This window comes from Mauremys reevesii, linkage group 3 (assembly GCF_016161935.1).
Source record: "Mauremys reevesii isolate NIE-2019 linkage group 3, ASM1616193v1, whole genome shotgun sequence".
Taxonomy (NCBI): Eukaryota; Metazoa; Chordata; order Testudines; family Geoemydidae; genus Mauremys; species Mauremys reevesii.
The window spans coordinates 14,459,573-14,485,889 of NC_052625.1; the positions used below are offsets into that span (position 1 = coordinate 14,459,573).

General features: G+C 43.4%; 1 protein-coding gene across 2 annotated transcripts in view; it reads left to right on the forward strand.

Moving 5' to 3' along the window:
* COMMD1 (copper metabolism domain containing 1) overlaps window positions 1–4,109 on the forward strand; it is a 121,249-nt gene extending 117,140 nt beyond the window's left edge. For both annotated transcript variants that reach the window (XM_039528839.1, XM_039528840.1), the window contains exon 3: window positions 3,909–4,109. In XM_039528839.1, the coding sequence (XP_039384773.1) occupies window positions 3,909–4,016 (108 nt within the window). In that variant the 3' untranslated portion in view covers window positions 4,017–4,109. The remainder of the gene's footprint in view (window positions 1–3,908) is intronic.
* Window positions 4,110–26,317: the final 22,208 nt, after the last annotated feature.

The window sequence follows — 26,317 nt, forward strand, 5'->3', positions numbered from 1 at the left end:
TAGCTATACTAGCTATATTTACACTGGCATCGTTACACCATGTCGACACTTATTCTGGTAAAAGAGATGACTTTTTTCAGTTAACTTACACTTCTTTTCCAAGTGGCAAAACCTAACCTGAAAAAAACTCATTCTAACACTGGAATAAGTTTGTCATCACAAAGGGAGGGGAGAGGAGGGTGGTTATATTGGTTTAAATTCATACCTTAGGTTTTACTGAGAAACCTTTCCTATGTAGACAAGGCCTAAATACCTTAGAAACAGATGTAGTTAAATTTAAAAAGAGAGGTGGTCACCTTTATATATCGTAGTGAAGTCAAAAGAACCCAACTTCTTTTGTCCTATTTGCATGTCATGTTTCAGTGCAGTACTATTGTGACTAGGTAACGCAATCTATACTGTATGGTCCTTTATCATACTACAAGGGGGAGCTTGCATTCATTTGGTAGCTCCAACAGTTTACAGTACAGTAATAAAAGTATGTACAAAAAAATCTAGGACCATTTACTGTGCACACTTTCTCCTTCACATCACTTCCAGAAGGCATAGGCATGCTAGCCCACGTTAGATAAAGCCATCACCGCCCCGTTATTCCAAGCCATCAGCATCCTGTGGGTCTCCTCCTTTGCCTTTTCAACTAAGCTCCTTGATACAGGAACCGTGGGCTCAGTCCCTCACACTGACCATGTAGGTGAGCTGTGTTACAGGCCTAGGCTCTGATCCACAGTTGGCACTGCACAGACAGACCTTTTGCAGCTGTGTAGACACCTGTTGATATCAGTAGTGTTCAGTGAAGCTCTAATTGCATAATTGTGGCTCTGTTCTTTTAAAAGTGAAATCCCAGGCCCACTGAAGTCGATGAAAGTTTTGCCATTGAGTTCAGTGGGGCCAGGATTTCACCCCAGAATAGGGTAACCAGAAGTCCCGTTTTTATAGGGACAGTCCCATTTTGGGGGACTTTTTCTTATATAGGTGCCTATTACCCTCCACCCCCTCTCCTCTTTTTTCACAGTTGCTGTCTGGTCACCCTACCCCAGGACTATAGCATGGCTTAGTCACATTCTCTAAAATGTCAAAATAGAACTTTGCTAGTGTGGGTTTGGGTTTTGGTTTTAGAGATCAAAGCTGTGAAACCGGTTGGTAACATGTTTCAAAGGTGGTTTGATCTCATCTACACAGTCAAGGCTACAACATGATCTGTGACATAGTGGACTTTTTTGTAGCTGTGCACAAAATTATTTCTTTGGTGTATTTGAGAAAGACAAAAAGTCGTAAAGCTTTGCAGTCTAAGGCTTGGAAATATATTTTTCTTTAAGTAGAAATTGGCTTTGTATGTTCCAATTTGTGGTGGTTACGCCAAAAGCTGTGGATTTGAATTGCATATTGCCTATGCTTGCCCATGTAAATGTTAGTTTACCCCCATCAGGAGCAACTATAAAGCCTCAGATGATTACATAACTGATCGTTTGAAGCGCTGTCTTATCAAGATGATTTACCAATCAAAATGCCTAGGAAGTTAGGAATTGTCTTGTTGTTCCCTCTTCCACCATGAGCATGAGGAAATCTCATACAATTCCAAATGCATTTTCAAGTGTGAGAGACCTGGATTTTTTCCAGTGCATTCTACCAAGTCAAGAAGCTGCAACAGAGCACAATGCCAACTGGAGATAAGCTGTCAAATTCCATACCAAACATTTTAATACCACAGGCTGATCAAATTTAACTTTGCTCCATAAAGGTGGGCTATGTATTTTATATGTGGCTACAGGGTGCTGAAGTGTATTCTGTGAAATGTGTCATTAATAGGCATTGCAAAGTATAGCAATAAATTGTGGGAGGTTGTCTTCAATGTCCAGTCCTAGCCTTCAAACCTATTTATACAATTTCTTTTTTCAAATTCCTGAGCTGTCATCTGGATAAAAATCATATTGAGACGTATTTGTTGAAGATACTAAACCTGAATAGTTAAATAAAAATATTACATTAATGCTAAAATAGGTTTTGTTGAAAAAATTTGTGCTTAATTATTTGTTGGGTTGGGGTATTTATTTGTATTTGTCTTGTGACTCCTGAACCAATATGAATTTAGTTCTGACTACCATGGCACTGCACTGTTTGAATCAAAATCAGTGAAAAGCTTTATTTTAAAAAAACAAAAGTTGTAGAGGATTATCAAAGGAGCACCATGCTAATATACAGCCTGATTCTGGGTTGTGTATTCTTGGTCTGTTGGATTAAATTAGGAAATAAGGATGCAAAATGAGTTTAAGTAGCAATTTAAATAAATAAATGAATCAGTTTTAGAAAGTGCAAATTTAAAACAATTTATGCAGAAGGAACTGTCCAGTAGAGAGAGCTGTAACAGAGAAGTTACCATTAAGTGAGCTGGGGGGGGGGGGGGGGGTGAAGAGGCAACAACATGAAGACACATGATAAATGTAGAGTTAAGTAACACTTTAAAATTTTGGAGTCTGATTTTCAAAAATTCAGTGGCACAATTGCAGTTATCATAAATGTGTGTGCAAATTGTACAACTGAGCCCACATCCCTGATTTGTACATGCAGTTGTGGTTATTCCAGGTGCAATTTCAGTGCACCATTGCCTGACGTACTAAAAATCAGGTTCTGTCATTTCACTTATTTCTCTTTTATGATTAAGTTTTGTGTGTTCTCTTTGATCTGTGCTGCTAATAAACAAGCTAACTTCTTTGTGTATATATTTTCTTTTGCTTGCACTTCTCTCTACCTTTTTTCTCCTTGAAAAACCAGTAAAGATTCTTGTATTAAAAAAAGAAAGCAAGTAGTGAAGTTGCTTCATGTGCATGTGAAAAACAATCTGTTCTTTGTTTTAAATTCATGTAATGCGTTTCTGAAATTTAGATAATCAACTTCAGGCATTTTTCATGTTGATATTATCTGTTAAATAATCAATTAAGTGCATAGAATTAAGTCTGAAAAATACTAAATGTTGAAACAAAGGTATTTTGAAGTAATGCTAGAGGTTTTAGTCTGACTGATTTTTAAAAAAAAATCAGAGCTGAGGCTGCCCTTCCATTCTTAGTAAACTGTGCTGTATGTATATTGAGATAAAGAACTCCTGGATATTCAGTGAGTCAGATTGCCTGGAAGGCTGAATATTCTAATCTTTCTTCTCAAAAAAGAGCACTCCCTTCATGGGATAAGAAGTTATTACTGTATTTGAATATAGGTTTTGCTTTGTTTTTTTTAAATTGAGCATTTCAAGACACCAGAGGTTTGTAATATAAAAATGCAGCCCCCATAATTTCTATTTTCACTCTTGTTTTATTTCTGACCTTAGCGTCTGATGTGCAATCCCTGTCACACTGCAGAGTAGCTGTGTCTGCACTAGCATTTTTGTAATTATTTCCCAGTGTTTCTCTACCATTGGTGCAGCTTCACCTGGACTTGCATTTACAATGCAGCCAGATACACTTGCTATATCTAAATGTTATATTCAAAATTATCCAAGGAACTTTATCCAACTCCGATATATTGATGAGTAGGACTGATGGGAGAGAAATCTCATGAGGTCTTTTTCCTGCTGATTTTTATTAACTAATTCCACGTGGTTAGAAACATTTTATTTTTTCTCGTGTTGTTTATTCTCTCTGTCCCTGACAAGATCCCTTCCACTTCGTTTATCCTGATTTATACCCAACTTGAAAATAACTATATTTGTGAATGGAGTGACCCGGCCTTTCAGAGCGAATCAGTGCTGCTGCTTAATTGTCTGTAGGCATAAGTGTTCTGTGATGTCAAATATTATGGGGATCTCCCTCAATGAAATTGTGTCCCCTCCAGCAATCGTGCTGACCTATACAGTTTTTCTTCACCAAGAACAATTTTCTTACTTAACTAAATATCATTCTTCTCCTTTTATTTTCTAGGAATCTGAATTTCTGTGTTTGGAATTTGACGAGGCCAAGGTGAATCAAATGCTGAAGAAACTGTCAGAGATTGAAGAGAGCATAACGGCGCTGACACAGACCACCTGACTGTTAAGATAAATAAAGAGATTGTGACTCGGAACATAGATGGCCTTAGTACTTGTTAACAATTTCCTACATAAAAATAGAAATTATTACCAATATTCTAGTGATATTTGATCATAAAATATTGGGGGCTCGGTTGTGCCATTTGACACTTGTGAGCACTTACTCAAACGGGGGGGATAGCTCAGTGGTTTGAGCATTGGCCTGCTAAACCCAGGGTTGTGAGTTCAATCCTTGAGGGGGCCATTTGGGGTTTGGCCCTGCTTTGAGCAGGGGGTTGGACTAGATGATCTCTTGAGGTCCCTTCCAACCCTAATAATCTGTGATTCTAAGAAATCCCATTGGATTCAATGGCACTACTTGCCTAACTGCATAACAGCTGAGTAAGGCTGTGCATAATAAAGCCCTACATGTTAGAGTAGTGTGGCTTTCCTTTTCATGCCTCTTCATGATTTGTCGAGTCATCTGCTGACTACTGTGACTCTTGAGATAAAATATTGGGCTGCAGTCAGTATCCAAGGGAAACTGAACAGCCCTGTGGCAGGGGAAAAAGACAGACAATCTAACGGCTGCTCAGATTTTTCCTTATAAAGTAAAGACCTTCTATGATAATTCTTTCCCTTTCTCATTGAAACATAAGGGGGCAAACTGGGGTCTCAGTCAAAGTCTGTGATAGAGATCTGTTGTGGTTGTGCACTAGGTATAAAAACTAATACAACATCAACCATCTAAGAATAGGTGAGACGAGAGGTTTAACTGCCACAAGTAGAGAGAAACATGAAGGAGAAACGGAATCAGAAAATCTCTGCTAATGAAGTATAGTAGACAGTCAAACACAGAGACCTGAAGTTCTGATAGACTCTGATTAGTACACCTGCTTCCGTCACACCCTGAATCTTATAAAAGAATTGATTTAATTAGTTCACTAGCACATACATGTAGTACATGACTGAAAACAGTTATCAAAACAGGGAAGCAAATCCATCAGCCAAGAACTCTCCTGGTATATATATATCTACACGCACGCACGCACGCACGCACGCACACACACACACACACACACACACACACACACACTAAATGTCGTAGCAAAAATCCTAGGTCCCACATAGGAAATAATCCTTCTGTCACTGATAAAAACCTCTTTGCACTTTAGCAGATTTGCCACACACCAAATGCCTTCCAACATGTATTTGCCCACAAAGAATCTGTTCCTGCAGAGTGCTGAATCCTTTCATAGGCTTAAACCGGGAATGGATGTGGCCCACAGTCACTTAACCATGATTCATTTCAGTGGCTTCCACTGTATACAGAAATTAAACAAACAAATGCTGTCAAGATTCACTATATAGAAATAATTTTCTCATTACTGTTAACACCTGTAGTGCCCTGTCTAGTCACAAGCACACTGATCAAAGGAACACTTGTATTTAATTTTGTATTGATCTGTAAATGTAGGGCCCATTCTGTTCCCACTGAAGTCGATGGAAGTTGGCCGGTTCTTTTTATCCAGACTGTAACAATCTGTGTGTACTCACCCATTTGTTTTGAATTTGGTGTGTTTGGCACCACGTGACCCTGAGGCTCTATACAGGCACAGAGTTTTTTCTACTGCTATGATTTGTATAGAGGTTTATTTTTAGTGTGCTTAGTGTAACCAAATCCTAATCATTCCAACCCCTTTCTTCCCTATTCCCTGGCCCACCAGCAGGCTGTTCAGTTAATTCAGCAGTATTCATACTACGTTAAAGTTTGGTAACTTTTCCTTTCCAGAAATGGAATGTGAGCCCTTTTTCTGATATGATGCTGCCATGATCCAAACTCCACAGACAGGGGACAAGATCCATTGCTCCTAAAGATTTAGCATGGAGATTTCCCAGCCTTTACTCTTTGCTACTGTGCTGAAGAACATCGGTGAGGGGCTGTGGTGGTGACCCGTGGAAACAGGAGGGATGGGGTTGGAAAAGATGGCAAAACTAAATGCAATAAAAATAAACCTCACCTCAGATAAACTAACTCCTCATCCTCATTAAAGCTCTGTCTCTGTATGTAGCTTTGGGGCCAGGATGAAAGCATGGACTGTGAAGCCCTGAAATTCTGGAACTCATGTACGTGTGTGTCTATATATAGATATACGGTAGTTATTTATCTAAAACGTATATTTCATTAGCACTCAGTGTGTTTAAATAATTAAGTAGTCATTGGGCCAGTGAGAGAGCGTGAGAATGACTCTGTAGCCTGATGGTTAGCGCACCCCCTTGGGAGGATGGAGACTCAAGTCCCTGTTTCAATAACTATTTCATTGTTTATAAAGAGTGGAATAGCTTGAACAGGAGACAGTGAGTGACATCTGCCCCACGCTATGCCAGAGCCCAGCAATTAGAATATTTTCCTGGGATGTAGGAGACCCAACTTCAAATCACGGCTCCACAACAGGTCTCCTACAACCTGTTCAAGTGCTCTAAATGCCAGGCTAAAAGTGATAAGGGGGTATCTGCACCACCAGCTCGGCCAACGGTTTGTTGAAAAAGGACTAACCTGGCCTAGGCACCTCCCTCCGACCTGAACTTGAGTGCCGCCGAACTGCCTTTGAGGGGTGGGGCTTAGGGCCGACCACTCTCCCCCTCATTTCTGTTGGCTAGCTTAGGGGCTCCATGCTTATCTGCTGGCGTTTGTGAATCCCTTTCTTAAGCACCTCTCTCTTCCCTATCAATCCTGGGTGCCTAAACTCAGGGTGGGAAATTGTGCTCGGTGGCCAGGTCCCTAACATGTCCCTTTGTGGATCAAGCCCCTCCCTCTCTTGCAGCTCTGCCTGGTCACCTGCATTCCATTGCGCTGCTCAGTAGAGACTATTTTCTTGCTTTTCTTGTTACCACTGGCAAAAAATGTATATGTATTAAGGGTAAAGGTTCCATTGATTCTTTCAATTTATTTTCGCTTTGTAAGCAACAGATAGAGCTAAGACTATATTAAATGCTAGTACAGAAATAGTGATGACAACATACAATACAGTAGTGCCATAATTGAAGTGCATTTCATTGTCTCTGTAAGTGAATTTAGTGCTTGTGAAGATGCCAGATTGATTGCACTTAGAAATTCAACGTCTCCCTTCACAGAATGGGGAAAGGACAGGATTTCTTGCCCACCCAAACAGAATATAAATGCAGCTCCCGGGTTAACCCACACCATCCTCTTTGAGGCCCACCTCCCCCTTCTGTCCTCCTCTTCCAGCACTACTCCTCTCAAGAGCGTCCCCTTCTCCTGATTTTTCACCCTCCTGTGTAAGGACTTTACATCCTTCTGTATCCATTTTCCATCTTGAGTTCTCAGGTCCCTTCTTACCACTTCTTGGATCTTTGCCTGAGTCTGAGCAGAAACTACCCTTTGCCATTCATTCCCAATTTTTAACCTCTGTGACCTGGATAGAAGACTCCTCCTGAGAAATCATAACTGCCCAAAGGTGGAGTCTCCTTCCACCACCACCACTTGATCTGACTCTGTCTTGCCAATGCAGTGTGTTATTTACTGCTTCCTCAGGGTCCTCAGCCTGCAGGGAAACAAGGAGAGTGGAGTGGAAACAGGACACCCAGGATACACTGAGAAGCCAGATAGAGGAATTTTAACAGTATGCTTCCTCACGTCTCACCAGCAGCTAGGAGAGGGACTCCATTTGTGGGTGAGACCTGAAGACTCTTGAATACTCTGGCAACTCTGGAACTAGAAAAGGTGGAGATGACAGAGCAAATCTGGAGGTTATGCTAGTCTGGGTATCAGCAGCAGCAGGACCTGCTTCCCTAAGGATCCAGGATAATGTGCCCATACCCATCCTGGAGGGATCTTTTCTATCGCTAAGAGTCTATCTTGTCTCCAGGCTAATTCAGCCTTTGGCATCTGCAGAAATGGCCAGCAAAGTTGCCCGTTAGTGCTATTTGTGGACGATTTTAGCTGTGACAGGGACCCCCAGTGTTGCCTACTCATAGTTTTAATACAAGTCGTACAATATGTGGTGGTGATCTTAAAGCCCCAGCTCCAGGAGTCAAGTGATTACATGATAATCTCAGCTTTCATTTTTTAAAATTTTTTTTAATCTGGTAAATTTCTTGCCCTCATGATTGTGGAGAAAAGGTCTGGAGTGCACAATGAAGCCTCAGAAAGCAAATAAAAAGAGCCCAGACTTTAATATTTTCTTTCATGATTTTTAAGAGAATCTCATTATTGTTTGGGGCCTGACTTGTCAGTTTTCAGAGACTGAAGTTGGCAGCACTAGACACCTATCAGCGAGCTACTAGCCTGTGATCACCAAACACCAGGCCTCCTGACGGCCAGCTACTAGCGATGGCTTTGGTCATAATCAACATGTACTGGATTTGAACCAGTGCTGATTCTCTGAACTAATGAAAGTTCATTAAAATGACCTAATACGTTTTAAACAAGGTTTTATTTTTTAAAAAATAGATGGGTCAGTTAACGCTCGCAATCTTAAATAACTTCCATCATGTCAAGCGTAGTAATTGTTTTATTTTAACATGCACAGAGGATAGGAAAATGTGATATAGATGGAAATTAAAGAGAAACAAACTTAGAACAGATGTCAGGAAGTTCTGTTTCATGAAAAGAATAATAAATATGTGAAATGGCTAACCAGACAAGGTTACTGAGGCAAAAAAACCCAAAAACACTGGGGTCATTTTTGAAATAATTGAGTGCTTTCCAGGAAGAACTTGGAAAGCTAAAAAGGAGAATGTTTCCATGGGCTTCAGCAACTTTCTCCTTAATGTTTCTTGTCGCTCTCTAATCTAATGCTTTTATTTTCCTCTTCCGGGGAGTTGTAAATTATCTAGCAGATGTGAGAAATACTTAGCGCGTACTGAGCCAGATGCTCTCTGGCCTTCAGTGAGGTTGCAGGGGTGTGACGGGAAAGGAAAAACTGCCCCATTCTGCAAGATTTGCCATTGGCAGTAAATTTTGTACTTCATCTGAGGGCTTCAAGGCTAGGTTAATGTGGGTGGTCGCAGATCCGGTGGTTTCCTCTGTAAAAGTGAGCTCGGGTTTAACCTGATTGAGGTGAAACTAAATAGAAGTCTGGTTTTAACTCTTTGTGTCAGGATTTGAAATAGAATTTTAATACGCCTAGATAATGGGGAAAATGGTCAAGAGTAACTGAGTGACTACAGAGCCGAAGTGCCATTGACCTTCAACTGAAGTCAGTGGGAGATAGGTGCCTTGTGGGATTTTCAGAAGTGCCTGACTGCATCTCTAGGCACCTAAATGCCTTTGAAAGTCTCTTAGGCACTTTTGCAAACACGATCCAATGTGAATCGTGTATCTAGGGAGCAAAGATCACATGGTGGGTAAAAAACCCATTCCGATGAAATAGTTTGAAAATTTGACAAAGAATTAAACAAAGCAGACAGCTGACCCAACGGTTTTTGTGCCTCTATTGGAACATGTGGGACACTTTCACAAACACGACACCTGATGGTTTGCATCACTCCCGCCTATCTGGTGAATTTGTCAGATTATTGAATTGATTTTGACATTTTAGGAAATGTTTTTAGTTTCACATAAATCTGGCTCAGATTCTCAGAAATCATTATAAACATAGTTCAGCATAACGAAAATGTTATCAACTAGTATGTATTTTATATCTGCTTTTAGTATTACGTGATCCCTCCATTTTATGCTTGTTTCCTGCCTAAATTTTTCCTTGCTTCTTGCTTCTTTCAGACATTTCAACAGTTGATTCGTTTTATCCCAAATATTTACAAAGAGGAGCTCAGTTTAGCTGAAAAGAGTTACAGTAGTTTACAAAGAGAGCCTTTTAAGATAGCGATATCATGTGGTGATGACAAGGCTCAGATTCTTTTTAGCAGTAGCTGGGAACTCTTTTACGGATTATTTTTTGTGTGGTTTGCAATTAGAAAATTAGTCATAAGATCATAAGAATGGCCCTACAGGGTTCATCTAGCCCAGTATCCTGTCTTCTGACAGCCAATGCCACATGCTTGAGAGGGATTGAACAGAAAGGGCAATTATCGAGTGATTCATCCCCTGTTCTCCAATCCCAGCATCTGGCAGGCAGAGGCTTAGGGATACCCAGAGCATGGAGTTATATCCCTGGCCATCTTGTCTAATAGCCATTGATGGACCTGTACTGCATGAATTTATGTAATTCTTTTTTGAACCCAGATGTACTTTTGGCCTTCACAACATTCCCTGGCAACATGTTCCACAGGTTGACTGTGTGTTGTTTGAAGAAGTATTTCCTTAGGCAATAACTCTTCTGATTGGAAAAGCTCCTGCTAAGATCCGTTTCTTTCAAAATATTAGATTATTCACAAAATAATGCAAAAAGCAGCACAAAGAGATTGATTGAAAAACCAGTCAGAAATTCAGTCCTGACGACAGGGTGTGTTAGGAAGTCTTTTAACAATGATCTGACATATTTGACCTGCTTAACTGTCTGTTTACACAAAGATGACATTTTTGTGTTGACATCTGACTACTGTTATCTTCTGTAATAACCTTAACATTCGATCGTTGTTTACAGTGCAAAAATGAGGTGTGTTAGGAGACATGTTAACTCCATGTTCATATATCCTAGGACCAACTCAGCTACAAAACTGCAAGCAACATTTTAATTAACATTGTTAAACATCACCTAGCACCTAGTAGACAGGGAACATTGTATTTAAAAATGCTTAACCTGGCTGTAGTCCCTAGATCAGCGGTTCTCAAACTGTGGGTCGGGACCCCAAAGTGGGTCAGGACCCTGTTTTAATGGGGTCACCAGGGCTGGCTTAGATTTGCTGGGGTTACAGGCCCTCTGCCTGGGGCTGAAGCCCTTTGGCTCAGGCTTTGGTCCCACCTGCTGGGATCCTGTAGTAATGTTTGTTGTCAGAAGGGGGTCGCGGTGCACTGAAGTTTGAGAACTCCTGCCCTAGGTTAATCAAAACTGGATCTTACATTGTTAAACATGAATGTCTTTGGCTACACTAGGTGCTAAGTGGTGTTCAGGCGGGTGTGAATTAAAACACGAGGTTGCCGAGGTAATATCTTTTATTGGGCGAGCTGAAGCAGACTCTGTGGAGCTCGAAAGCGTCTCTCTCTCACCAACAGAAGCTGGTCCAGTAAAAGCTATTACCTCACCTGCCTTGCTCTCTCAATTGTGTGAGTTAAAATGATTTTTAAACACACCAAGGGCACGTCTGCATTAGGAAAGAAGTTGAGTTTTAACATGTTAACTAACATTTGTTAGTTAACACGTTAGCTAATGTGTTACAAATACACCTTTTGTCCTTGTGCAGACAAGGCTGTAATTTTCAAAACCAGAGTTACCAGCAACAGGTGAAGATTCTGAGATTTTCTACCACACCCGGAACTGGGAAGGAGAACCAGCCAAACAGGCTATTCACTCAATGTTAGAGAGTCCCATCTACACAGCAAAACAAGTGGTTATGTCTTGGTTACAGGAAGGCAAGCATGTACCAGCCTAGGTCCCTACTGAAAGATAGCATATAGTTAGTTGCTAAGGCCGTTAACTATCATCCATATTGTGTGTGGGCACAAACTGCGTTTGGAGCAAAACAGGCCTATATTTGATTACAAACTTGATTTAAAAATATAGCTGTAGCACATCTGGTAAAGACACTCTATGCCAACGGGAGAGAGCTCTCCCATCAGCATAATAAAACCACCTCCGCGAGCGACAGTAGCTATGCCGGCGGGACATAGCACTGCCCATCCAGCGCTTATGTCAGTGTAACGTATGTCACGCAGAGGGGTGGTTTGTTCACATCCCTGACCACATAAATCATGCCAACATAAACTGTAGTGTGGAGTTAGCTTGTGTTCATGGGGGCAGTACGGCAGTTTAAGTATCAGTGAAGCACAGTTGTTTGGGGGATGATTTATATGCTATATTAGTATTTTAATTTGGGGATTTAAAGTGAGAGGACTGTAGGAGAGGGAATAGATTTGAGGACTGGAGATGCATGGTGAATTAATGCAAGAAACAGATAGGGAAGTTTACAAACAGAAACCAAGCCATGTTCAGGCACACAATTGTGAATGCGACATGATTAGTAATGAGAGATACCGGCCACACAAGGGATCAAACAGCCAAAATAATCACAATAATTTCAAGTTTTTTAATAAGCTAAGTAGTTATTCTCAGTTGCTTTTCCTCTTAAATATATTTGAATGTCAGTGGGCTAAATAATGTAATTAAAAGGGAAAAAGCCCTGGCAGAACTTAAAAAACAACAACAACAAAACACTCGGATTAATTTACTTCAAGAAACTCACTTTCAGGAAGGGCAAATTATGGGCATAAAGGTAAGTGGTCTCAGCAGACCTTTTTTTGCATCAGCCAAAGAAAAGAAAAAAGGAGTGGGCATAATATTTGGTAAATATGTAATTTTGCCGATTGAAAATCAATTGAAGAATAAGGAGGGACGGTTCATCTTACTGAAGAACACAATTGCTCGGGTATTACTAATCGTTGGCACAGTGTATGCTGCTGAGCAACAGCAAAAAACATATTTAAGGATTTCTTTAAAACACGGCAACACTTTGAAGAAGGGAAAGTTATACTTGGAGGAGAGACAGATTTCTTACTGGCAGATCAACAAGGTGGATAGGCAAGCAGGTGTAATATTGACTTTTATGTGACAGCAATTGAATCTCAGATTGTTGGAGAAAGTTAATCTCTAAATCCTTAATGAAGCCAATGAGATCTGCAGAAATTGGCATCAGGGTCAGATCATGCACCAGTGGAAGTAATAATTGATAGTTGGGATGGGTCCCAAAGTTCACTTATGGAAAATGAACTGCTTGCGTCTCCAGGACACCGATCAGTCGTAGCAATTACAGAGGAGAACGTTCAATACTTTCAAATAAATTATGTGGACAGTACGAAAGGAGATCTTCTCTGGGAGCGGCATTCAGGGATCAGTTGATAAGCAGAGCCTCTCAGCTGAAAAAAGAAAAAGTGCAGGAAAAATAAAACTAGAACAGGAGATAAAAAGGGTACAACACATTTGATAAAACCACAGGTTCAAAATAAGAATATCAAAAATTAACTAATAGTAGGGGAAAACTGAATATGTTGATGACAGATGCCACTGAAAAAGCCTGAGATATTCAGAGCAGATGTTTTATGAAAGGGGGGGGGGGGCGAGTGATAAACTCTTGACTCAAACGTTTAACTGGATTCAAGAGCAATGTAATATTCCACCAATTAAAAATAATCAACCACAGATAGTTACACACCTTAATGAAAGATGTGCTACTTTTGCTGCTTAGTATAAAAACATCTGTACTTCAGATACTCCAAGCTTTGAAGTTATTCAGAAATACCTGAAGTAGCAGCTTGCCAGCAATAAACAGAACTGATAAAGAAACTTTAGATAAGTAACCGAAGAAGAAATGTTAGAGGCAATAGCAAGTATGAAAAGTGGCAAAACTGCAGGAGTGGAGAGTTTTCCAGCTGAATTTTGCCGCGTATTTAAGGAGGTATTCAGGCAGGTGCATCGGTGCCGCTGTAGCACTTCTGATCAAGATGCTCTAAGCTGACGGGAGAGCTCTCTCATAGATTTAGTAACTTCACCTTCCTGGGAGGTGGTAGCTATGTTGGTGGGAGAAGCTCCTCTAACATAGCGCTGTCTACCCAGCAGGTTTTGAGAGGGATGGAGGCAGCCGTCCCCAGAAATCTTTGGCAGAGGATTGCAAGATCTCTATGGAAGATTCATGGGAGATCCCAGTGCACATAAACAGAGGATTCCATGAGGTCCCCTCTGCCTAACTCTAGAGGGGGATGAGAAGCAGATGGCAACTCCACCTCTATTGGTTGTTTCGCTACCTCTTCTAGCATCAATAAAAAAGAGAGGAAATCAAGAGCTGTGGCCTGCTACTTTGGGGGTTCCATCCCTGTAATTTCAAAGCAAACTGCATCCTTACCAGAGGTTCCTTCCCCTGCATCAGGCTCACCCATGCTAGGCTGTAAGGACTGGCTGGACAGTGCTGGAGTCAAAAACATATCCTGGCTCACTGTGCCACTGGATACCCTGGTCGCCTGTCCCCCATACTCCTCCTCCTCTTCCTCGTCCAACACCTCCTCCTCGCTGTTTATGGTGAGGCTCCTCCGAAGTATCCACAGGGCTCTTGGGGAAGGGGGGGTGTCATCCAAAGATGGCATGCAGCTCTTTGAAAAGTGGCAGGTCTGTGGTGCCACACCAGAGTGATTGTTGGCCTCCCTTGCTTTCTGGTACACCTGCTGCAGCCCCCTGGCTTTCACGTGGCACTTCCGCTGGTCCCTCTTGCAACCCGTCTCCTCCATGCCCCGAGCATGTCAAACTTTCTATGGCTGGATCGGAGCGTGTAGCTGGCATGGTCAGCTGGGCAGTTGCTAGGTGAGCTCTGCATGCACGTCAACCAGGAAATGGAATTTCAAAACTTCGCAGCACTTTAATGGGGAAGGTCAGGTCCCTGGCCACTGGGCAGCGAAGTTCACAATGGTCAGGGTGAGGCATTGTGGGACAGCTCCTGGAGGCCACTAACAGTCAATGTAAGTAACGCAGTGTCTACACTGACACTGCATCGCCCTAACTCCATTGACCTGGACTCTACACCGCTCGAGGAGGTGGTGTTATTAAGTCAGCGTAATGGGCAGTTACATTGGCGGGAGTGAAATTTAAGTGTAAACACACACAGCCTTGTGTTGACTTAACCAGATAGCGTAAACCAGGCCTTAAATAGAAGTGATGGCATCTTGTCAATTAGGAAACAATACAATATCGATCTAATTTATAACTAATGCTTGCAGACACCTTTCCTAACAAAAATGAACAAAACAAGGCCATATATGACACACTGGAAAGAGGATCTGGATAGAGAAATTACCCCCCAGCAGAATGGAGTTTGGATTGGAAGAGAGGATCAGCAACCTCCATCTGTAGCACAATAGATGAACATTTCTTGACGATACTGTTTTAATGCCACCTCACACAGTCAGGTTAAGTATATACATATCGATTGAATGGGAATAAGCGTTGGAGAAATTCTGGTGAAAGGGGAGATTTTATGCATATATGGCAGACATGTCCAGTCATTAATGAGCACTTGGATGCAACTTGTAACCAAATATCACAAATTGTTGGATATTTATTACCAAATGATCCTTGAGTAATTCACCTGCAGCTTCCTGGTCACAGAAAGAGAAATGAAGAATTAATCTCATGTCTGCTAGTATCTCTTAGGCTATTGATAGCCTCTCATTAGAAAAAGATAAATAGTCCAACTCTAGAGGAATGGTTCACCAAAATATGGGAGGTTGTTGTGGAAAAATCATAACCAGCTAAATAGACAGAGGACAAGTAGATACACAGAAATTTGGTTACAGTTTATTCAGTACTCAGGCAAGTACATTCACCTGCAGACAAACCAAACCAAGCCAAACAAACAAAGCAAGCAGCACACTTGGACAGCTTTTTGAATACTAACATTTGAAAGATGTACCTAGTTTGTTAAATATGAGTAATCTGAGACTTCATTCAGTTTCATAAAAGCAGCTCGTACTTACTCTGCTCGTACTTGCTGCTAAAGAGAGATCCAATTATTATATTACTATGTGAAGTTTCTGTACCCAAAAGCTCACTGTTGGAATGATTCTTGTATTTCCTCTGATATGTACATGGCAAGGATTTGTAAACCCCTTAAAACTTCCAAAATAAATATAAAGTTTAAAAAATCGTGCTGTATTTCTAGTATGAATTTATCTAGCTTCAGTTTCCAACTGCTGGTTCTCATTAAGCTTCTTTTTCTCTGCTAGATGAAAGAAGCATCTGCTCTCAGATCTCTCTTCCCCATGTAGGTACATGCAAACTGTGATCAAGTCACTTCTTCATCTTCTCTCGGATAAATAGATAGAGCTTATTTAGTCTCTCATTTTAAGGAATGTTTTCCAGGCCTTGAATCATGGTTGTAGCTCGGTGGTTTTCAAACTGTGGGTCACAACCCAGTACTGGGTCGTGGAATGGAAGGCACTGGGCCTGCACCCCAACCCCACACCCCAATACTCTGCCCCAGCCTGGGGCCCCCCAAACCCAGAGCCCCTTCCTGGACCCCACACTCCTCATACCCAGCCCCATCCCAGAGCCTGCACCCCCAGACCAGAGCCCTGACCCACTGTCCCACCCCAAGCCCCCCCAAACCCAGAGCTCCCTCCTGCATCCCAGACCCCTCATCCCTGGCCCCACCCCAGAGTCTGCACCCCCAGCTCAGAGCCCTGACTCCCTCCCACAACCCAACCCCCTGCCCCAGCCCAGAGTCCCCTCCCACACTCAATCCTTCATTCCTGGACCCACCCAGCAGCAGCTTTCATCCCCTGCACCCCAACCCTGAGCCCCTCCCACACTCCAAACCCTTCATCCCCAGCTCCATTGGATTGCCAGAAAAAAAGTTTGAAAACCACTGTAGCTCATTTCTGAACTCTTTCCACCTTTGTCAACATCCTTGTTGAAGTGTGGACACCAGAACTGGATACAACACTCCAGTAATGGTCTCACTAATGCTACATGCAGAAGTAATACCAACTCCCTACTCCTACTGATATTCCTCCCTGCTTTTACATCCCAGGATCACATTTGCCTTTTCATTGATACTTTTAGCTTCCCTTATCAATTGTTTACATTTCTTAACTGCCAATTTATACACATTACTATCAGCTATCCCATTTTTCAATTTGTCTATTTTTTTTAAAAAGTGTTATTGCTAGCTTCACCTCCTTCCTTAACCATGATTTTTTTAATTAAAGAAGCCTGCTTTTGTGACTGCAAAATTGTGGGCTTTAGAGCATCTAATAAAGCATTCTTAAATATTTCCTCTCACTCACTTTTGCTCATAGTTCTTTTCAGTTTGGGACTATAGTCCGTTTGCATACAGCAATTGAAATTAGAACATGATCACTTGCAGCTAACCCGCCATTAGTTTTTAGTTCAGTGATCAATTTATCTTAATCCATCTGAATGAGGTTTAATACAGAATTACCCTGAGCTGGCTGCAGTACTTTGTGTGTTAGAAAATTACCATCTATAATGTCTAGAAATTCCAAGCATGCCTTACCCGTGGCAGTATGAGACCTCCAGTTCATGTCCCCCAGATTGAAATCCCCTATGAAATGGCAATTTTTCTTTCTATACATTCTAGCTCAGGGGTAGGCAACCTATGGCACACGTGCCAAACGCGGCACGCAAGCTGATTTTCAGTGGCACTCTCTCTGCCTGGGTCCTGGCCACTGGTCTGGAGGGATCTGCATTTTAATTTAATTTTCAATGAAGCTTCTTAAACATTTTAAAAACTTTATTTACTTTACATACAACAATAGTTTAGTTATATATTATAGACTTATAGAAAGAGACCTTCTAAAAACATTAAAATCTATTACTGGCACGCGAAACCTTAAATCAGAGTGATAAATGAAGACTTGGCACACCACTTCTGAAAGGTTGCCGACCCCTGTTCTAGCTAGATGTTAAAGGAGCTGGTCCCTTGTCTGATTTGTGGTCTATAATAGACCACCACCGGTATTCAATCTTATGATTTATCTGGCAGTACATTGATCATATGTGTCAGAAACTGTGATGGGGATAGTCATGCCTAGTGATCAGAGCAGTGGCAGTGAGGTTTAGTGGTAAGAGCCAGGGTCAGCGCTGGAATCAAGAGTCCAGAGTGGGTTTGGAGCAAGGCGGGAGCAGGAGTAGGTACGGGTTGGGAACAAGAGCCAGGCTGGAGCAGGCTAATGCCTGGGGAGCCTGTTGCCCCGATCAGGCAGGAGAGAGTTCCAAGCTCTGGAGAGACCTTGAGCAGACTGAGCTGCTGTTTCTCCTGCAAGGCTTATATTGTCCCTGAGAGTCACCAGACCAATTCCTGGCCTGTGGATTGGCTGGAGCCTAGCGCAGGAGTGACTCATCACCTTACAATAAGCATCCAGGCCCTGTCCTTCTGAACTGTCAGTAACTGTCAAGCAGGTAACGGTATGTTTGTTCTTGCGTGACACACACACACCCTTCTTATGCCCAGTCTAGCCCTCCCGCTAACATTCATGTGATTCATTGCAGCCAGTTTCACTCATACCAACTATGTCAAATACCAAACTATGATAAATGAATATGTCTAATTCCAGGCTTCTAGCTTCGGTATCTAGACAATTGAAGAATTCGTTGTTTACATACATTTTTTCCTTTACATTCATGCTATTTTGAGTCTGGGTTTTATGTTTGAGTATGGGGTTTACCATCTTGGCAATTTAGCCTTTCCATGCTAGTTTAGAGTCCTCCTGGTTACTCTTAACTAGTCTGCTACCCAGATTTGTTCCCCTCCTACTCAGATGGAGATCAGATTCAGTATCTCCCGCACGGTCCATACTGGAGCTCTTTTTTGATTCTGGGACTGCATGGTCACCTGTGCTGATCGGCACTCCACGCTGCGCAAACAGGAAATGAAATTCAAAAGTTCGCGGGGCTTTTCCTGTCTACCCGGCCAGTGCATCCGAGTTCAGATTGCTGTCCAGAGCAGTCACAATGGTGCACTGTGGGATAGCTCCCGGAGGCCAATAACGTTGAATTGCAGCCACACTAACCCTAATCCGACATGGCAATACCGATTTCAGCGCTACTCCCCTCGTCAGGGAGGAGTACAGATATCGATATTAAGAGCCCTTTATATCGATATAAAGGGCTTTGTCGTGTGGACAGGTGCAGGATTAATGTGATTTAATGCTGCTAAATTCGATATAAACTCGTAGTGTAGACCAGGCCTACGAGAGGCTCACAACAGCAGTGGGTTGCAGGAAGTGAGTTTCTCATGCACTGTATTTCTGGCAGTGGCATAGAAGACACTTTTTGTTTTGCTGTCTCCGGTTTCATTGATTACAAAACCATTCCACCCTGGATTTCACGTCTCACATCTCTGTGTTTTGGTTTCTAATAGCTGATTCTGTATTTCATAATAGCCTGATTGTGTCTTGCACATTCATTGTGGTAAGGGAGCTTCTCTCTTAAGAAGTTTCTGTACATCAGTCTGTCTTGGGGGTTCTCAAACTGGGGGTTGGGACCCCTCGGGGGTCACAAGGTTATTACATGGGGGGTCACGAGCTGTCTTCCTCCGCCCCAAACCCCGCTTTGCCTCCAGCAATTATAATGGTGTTAAATTATATAAAAAAGTGTTTTTAATTTATTGGGGAGGTCACACTCTGAGGCTTGCTATGTGAAAGGGGTCACCAGTACAAAAGTTTGAGAAAGTTAGCTCATTGTGGATTCTGATCTGTTATTCCCAGCATGTCATTTTGTGATTTAACTCGAAATATATTTCTTATAGATATAAAACTATAGATAAGTATATGTGTGAGTTAATGTCCACAGCATTATTTGTTTTGGCATGTGATCGATCGATTGTAGCGTGGGTCTTGGCATGGCTGGGAGAGATGCTGCAAAGGAGTGAAGTGTCTTTTTAATCTCTTTTTTTGCTATTGTCAGCCAGTGCTTTCTGTATGTTGAGTTGCTTGAGATGGTGGTAATAGGGACTTTTTTCATATAGCCTGTGAAAGAATTGGCTTAGTTGGGCTCTGCAGCCCTTGTTGGGAAAGTTCTTGAGTGCACACAGTATTTCATTCCCATATAATAGGGTGTGGTGTGGTTGAATTACGTGATCAGATAGTGTAAGCAGTAGTGTTATTAGGGAGGGGGGGTATATTTGTCTCTTGTTTTGTTTGTTTGTTTTAATAACAGAGGAACCACAGAGATTTTTCTTGTAACTTTTTTGTCTGTCCCCCTGGATTTCCCCGGCGTGTCTGTTGTGAGGCCTAGCGCAGTATGATTTAACTGTGAAATAAGAATTTTAATCGCCTTGGGATTTTTTTTCTGAAAAAGTCATGATTTTGTTCTTGATTGACATTGTGGTGCGGAGGTCACCCCTGCATGCCTCCCTTTGTCGGGTATGGTGCCACAGTTGAGCCCCTGCCTTGGTTTCCCTTCATCTGGGTTATAAACAAATCCAGACAAACCATTTTTTATCAGAGTACCCCCTCCCAGGGTCTCATTTATTAGCAAAAGTCAAAAACCTCAAGTAGCACCTTACTGAGATACACCTGGAGGCATTTGTTGTCTTGGGCTCAGTCCAACTAGCTGTCTCTGGCTCTTTTCTTGAGGAGACCCTGCTTTCATGTGCCTGATCTGCCGGGTGTCCTGTTTCCCCCTCCACACGTGCCTGGGTAACAGTCTCTCATTCTGGAACCCTCCTTAGTGCCTTCTCTGGGTTTCTCCTTTCAGTCCTTCCTTAAGCAGGATTCCCCAGCTCTCTTCTTTGGATGTGGGCTGTAGTGTAAGTCCCTCACTCTCCTTTTAAACCACTCTTCCCTCTTTACCCGGCTTCTATTAATCAGCTCCTCTGGTCCTTCCTAAGCAGGAGCCCTACGTTCTCTCTGGTGTGGAGCACTGAGTTTTCCAGCTCCTCTTTCAGGTGGCTGTTTTCCTCGATTAGCCATCCGGCTTCAGAGTCCTCAGCAGGCCACCTTCCCCTGCTGGTATCTCCCAGGGTGCCCTGCTATGAGGGAGGAGGCAGCCTTTATGCTGCTGCTCCCCTTGTTCCAGTTCATCCCCAGTTGGTTGTGGGAGAGAGGAGTCATGACCTGTGTCTCCATAAGGCTTGCCCCCAGGCCGTTAAAGACACAGTGACAAGATTTCCTCCCAAGCACCAGGCATTCCCAGGAGTCCAGGACCGGAACATCCTTATGCTAGGCACCATACAAACACAGGACAGAAAGACAGCCCCCGAAGTGGCTACAATCTATACACGCTGTTTCTAGCCAGTGTAGATACAATGGGCATTTACTCTGGGCTTTCTCTAGCAGGAACCCAGTGTTTGGGGCTAGCACAGAAAGTAGACTGATATTAGGGTCCAGCACAATGGTGACTTGATCTTGGCTGGGTCCTCTGCACACTGCAGTAATACAAGTGATAACAGATGACATTTTCAAAAGTGTCTTCACAGCCAAAAGAGATGTGTTTTGACAGCAAGATCATTAACGTGGGCTAACTATCTCCGTGGAAAATCCTTGTGGTGGTGAGTCTGCGTGGTATGTATCAGGATGTAGTTAAGTAAGGTCAAACCACAGGTCGGGGGCAGGGAAGGGGATAGATTTGACCTATAATAGGTTTAATAGGGCTTTTTGGATGTGTTCAGTTCTGTGTTTTGGAATCAGTTTGATCTATTGTCTGGATCAGACATTTCTGTAGGTGTGTTTCTTCTACTATTTGCTTTGTTGTAGAGGTGCTCAGTGGGCGCTGGTGAACCTCCCTGGTTTTGCATCGTTTTACATGATAAAGCCTGTCTTTTGTCCCGTGTAAGATTATTATCCAATACCAGTACCTGTGAGAGTTCTTCCAGCTCTACTCCCCCAGCCAGTTATTTGCCTTTTGTTCTCAAGAGGTCAAAGACAGTGCAGTGGCGAAACACCCTCATGCTATCAGAGTTGGGGACAGTGAGCTGGCTCTGCTGAGCTGGTGCAAATGGTAATGAACGGTTTCCATTTAGAGAGCACTCCAGCTCCTTTGTGCGTGAATTCAGTACTTGATCGCTAGGAATGGCTCCAGTGGCTAATTACTGCTCTGCCCCTTACAGGCATCACCATCGCCTTTATCAGAGAGACCAGTGACTGGCCAGACATGGATGCTTGAGGATGAACTCCTCTCTTCCCCCTAGGGTGCTCCCTTCAGATTAGGCTTTCAGCTTGTTAATGGAGCAGTTTGGTGTGCTGCTAAACCTGCTGTTCCAGTTTTGTGGACAAGCGGGATGGGGCTCAGTGGTTTCCAGGGCTGTCATTATTTGCAGCATTTCTCCTGAGCACAACCTGCACGTGTTATGTGTCTATGTAACAGAGAACCTTTGAGGGGGTGTCTACTCCCTGAACAATCCCACAGGGGCATGCTGGACTCACAACTCACCAAATTTAAGAAAAGGAACTTATCCTTTCCAGTTTGTTACTGAGCCTGAGCCACCTGGTTGCTGATGAAGTCAAATCATAACTTCGTATAACCCCCGGTGGTGGGTCCCTGTGACATGGCATGTAGAAGAAGGAAGATCTCGCCAGGCTTTCTGTGACCTTACCAGTGACCAGTCAGTTAGGTGACGGTTTTCCCGTATGTAAAATGGAGATGATAATGTTTGCCTATCTCAGTGGGGCTATTGTGAGACTTCATTCTGTAATTTTTGCAGAGCACTCTGATGTCCTCCAATAGAAGGTGCTATCTATACATGCAAAGTAGTAGTGTTTGTTATTTCACTATGGCTCAGGAGACACAGGACAAAATGTGTACTCTAATCTGTTCTAATTTGCTATGTAGGTATTCTAAACCTCTGGTCCCTAATATCTGAATCCCAAAGCAGGGAAAGGCCATATGTATAAAATGCCATGTTTCTAGCATGCCTGCAAGAGTTAAATTTCCCATTTAAAAAACAATACTGGGTTTTCGATATTAATCCCCCAAACCAAGGAAATGTCTTCCATGAATTAGTCAAGATAAATTAAAATCTTAAAACTGAGGCGTATATATAGGGTGACCAGACAGCAAGTGTGATAAATTGGGACGGGGGTGGGGGGTAATAGGAGCCTATATAAGAGAAAGACCAAAAAATCAGGACTGTCCCTATAAAATCGGGACATCTGGTCACCCTACATATATATGAGATTAGCAAGGAACTAAGAAAAACCTCTCATACTGTAACAAGTTTTCTGCAAAATGCCTGAGTACACAGCACCCTCTGCTAGATCTTCTGATCCCTGCCTCCTGGAACGTCACATGAAGGGCCTGTCTACATGGAGAAATAGTGTGGAATAGAAGTGAACGTGGACTAAGCTAAACTGCAAAAAGGCACTCTTAGAGGCTTGGTCTCTACACTTTTAAAGTTATCTAAGCATAGTAACATCAGTCAGGGTGTTAAAAACGACATGCCTGCCCAGCATTGCTTTGCCAACATAACCCCAGTATAGACACAACTATCTCAATGGAAGTGTGCTTCAGTCAACATAGCTAATACAGTCTGGGGACATGGGAGGCGGGTATTGTAGGCAAGGAGAAGCTGTGCCTCCCCAAACAGCCTGGCATGGCCCTGCCCACACTCTGCCCCCAGGTCCCCTCCTGCAGTTCCCCTGAGTCCAGCAGAGTTATAAATTACGCTCACAAGCTTTGGCTTTTGAAGTAGGTGCAGGTAGCCTTTCAGGACCAGGACTGAGAGGTCAGATGTCAAGTGATTATTTTGTGAAAAGTATTTGCCTCCGGGTGATGTGGTGATATTTTTGTCTTGTATCCTTTTTCTGTGTGAGTTCATTCAAGAGCACAGGGATTGTCTGGTTTCACCCACATAGTTGTTGGTAGGCTATTTGATGCACTGGATGAGGTACACCACAGGTTGCAATAGGCATGTGTAGGACATGGATCTTGCAAAGTGTGCTGTGGGAGGTATTGGTCATTATAGCAGTGAAAATATGGCTACAGATTTTGCATCTATTGTTTTGGCTGCGTCTCTTGTTGCTTTGAGTTGGTTTGCCCAGGTCTGTTGTTGAGTTTGCCTCTGATGATGAGCTTGGCAAAACTCTCATTGACTTAACTAAGGCCAGGAGTTCAGAATTTTCTGGCCTCTGGAAGGTGACCTATAATAATGTGTGTCTTCCACATTCCACACAAAGTTTCACTAGATATTTGAACAACTGCTGGACACTCATTTTTCAACAAATCCTCTTGGCTTAAGCATAGTGTTTTCTCCTTGAGGGAGGCACTGTAGACTAGAGAGACAGAAGTGTGGGACGAAGGGTGAGGCGCTCCTACCTTCTAATCCCAGCTGTGCCAGTGACTATATGACTTTAGGAAGTTACTTAACCTCTCTGTCTATTTCCCCATTTGTCTAATGGAGATATTCTCTTATTTACCTGTCTCGCACGGGTGTTGTGAGGATTAATTAGTTAATGTTTGTAAAGCACTTTCAAGATGTCAAACAAACATGCTATAAATGCTCAGCATTTTTCAGTTCGGCAATATAAAGTGGTTAAATCTCAGTGTGAGACTTGAAACATAAGATTGCCTGGAAGTTCAGCTGTTCTGAACACATTATTCCTTGCAAAAATATCCGCACAGTACTTGGGATTGTTCTGCCACTAGAAGTGGAGGGGAAAAAATGATCAGGACTTCCATTCTTTATGCTCTTGGGAACCAGAGCCAGCCTTAAGCACATGCAATGCAAGCATCTGCTTAGCCTGAGGGCCCTGCTTTCAGAAGCCAGCCTGATCTTTTCCTTCAGCAGTGCCTGGGAAGAGAAGCAATAATCATAACCTTTCCACCCGCCTCCATTAGCAGAAGGGGAGAGGGAGGCAACTAGTCACCCCGTTTCTCCTTGTGTGGTCTCCCTTGTTAGCTTGAAAACCATAATGCTGACTACAGCAGGGCTCTCCCTGGAAACATGTCTGAACCTTTATTCTGTTCTCCAACATGTCCACTGCCGCCTTTAAAAATCTTTATCCTCTGTAGCAGTGAGTGGCCTGGGGTCTGAGCTGAGCAGGATTGCGAACCCCAGTGAATCCTCAGTGAAAGTACGACAGCTCCATGGTATATCAGCTTCTCCACAGAGTCTGCCAGGCCAGGGGGACACTCTAATAGCAATGGCTGGGAGCCAGGTGGCTGCTGCCAGGGGTCAGAGCCAGTGTGGAGGTACAGTGGCTGTAGTCTCCCACAGACCCTCTGCGTGGCAGCCTTTTCCACCGGTGGAAGGGCTCCTGACCAGGGCCGGTGCAACCCATTAGGTGACCTAGGCGGTTGCCTAGGGCGCTAGCATGTGGGGGGCGGCATTTCAGGTCCTTTGGCGATGACCGCAGCAGCTGGATCTTCGGCCGCCCCGGTCGTCGTCGGCATTTAAGCGGAGGGACCTGGGGCAGGGGGGCGCGGGGAGGGCTGCCTGCAGCAAGTAAGGGGGGCGCGGCACTCAGGGGAACCGCTCCCCACCCCAGCTCACCTCTGCTCCGCCTCCTCCCCTGAGCACGCCGCCCCGCTCTGCTTCTCTCCCTCCCAGGCTTGCGGCACCAAACAGCTGATTGGCGCCGAAAGCCTGGGAGGCAGGAGAAGTGGAGCAGCGACGGCGTGCTCGGGGAGGAGGTGGAGCAGAGGCGGGTAGCTGCTGCATGGCTCCCTGGGCCAGGGGGAGCTGCCGCGGTGGGGGCACCTCAGGGGGGGAAGGAGGAGCTGCCACGGGGCGGGGTGCCTTAGGGCGGGGGGGGGGGCGGAGAGCTGCCACAGGGCTGTGGGGAAGGCGCAAGGTGGAAGTTTCGCCTAGGGCGCGAAACATCCTTGCATCCGCCCTGCCCCGACGTGATGATATGGGGAGATCTTTGCAAGGAGATGCTCGCTGAGATTTCACCTCGTACAGCTCAACTCCTGCAGCTTTTAGCACATGAAAGGATATGCTGGGTCCGTATCTTCAAGATTTGTAACTCAGGTCTCCATTTCTTGCAACCTTGAGGAAACTATTCCCGTATTTCCTTCCAATGAAATTAAACTGGCAGTCCCCGCATCATCAGCACATGTCTGAGCTCCACCATTCCTTTTTCAACCCATTGTCTTTTGCAAAACAAAGCATCTTATCCCTAATAATGAAGGACTCGCAGCTTCAGTGGGAGTGTCTCACTAAAGGAGGGACCAAGCCTGTAAAAAGTATTTGGATTGAAACCAGGGTGCTGTGAAAGAAATTAGCTCGATACATTTGAATCCCTTCATTGTTGAGAGTGATCATAAGGTCCAGTGACGAAGGAATTGTATAATTTGAGAGCTAAACTCATGCATAGCCCGTCACTAGACTTCTGATCAGATGATGGGCCCTAGGGAACTCTAGACTCCCTTTTTTGTTCTTGTTTTCACCCATCCTTAAGGAGCTAGGGATTTCAGTGGATTGATGAAGGCAGCTAACTTTACCCCTTACAGACCAGTAATCCTTTTTGGTCACATTTTTTCTACATCCTAACCCATGGAAATTTTGACACAGTGCAGTACCGTCAATATTTCCTATTCAGGCCTCCCATGGGTCACACTGGTAAAGCTTTAATACTGCCTGCACTATACACTTTCTCCCTTTCACATATTGAAATGGCTTGTATACCAGTATTGTTAAAGCCATACAACCCCCCCCTCAAAATGTGGATGCAGTTATATTGGTAAAAAAAGGTGCTTATTTCCCCTCTGAGCAGGGAACCTTTAGTGTAAGGTACCT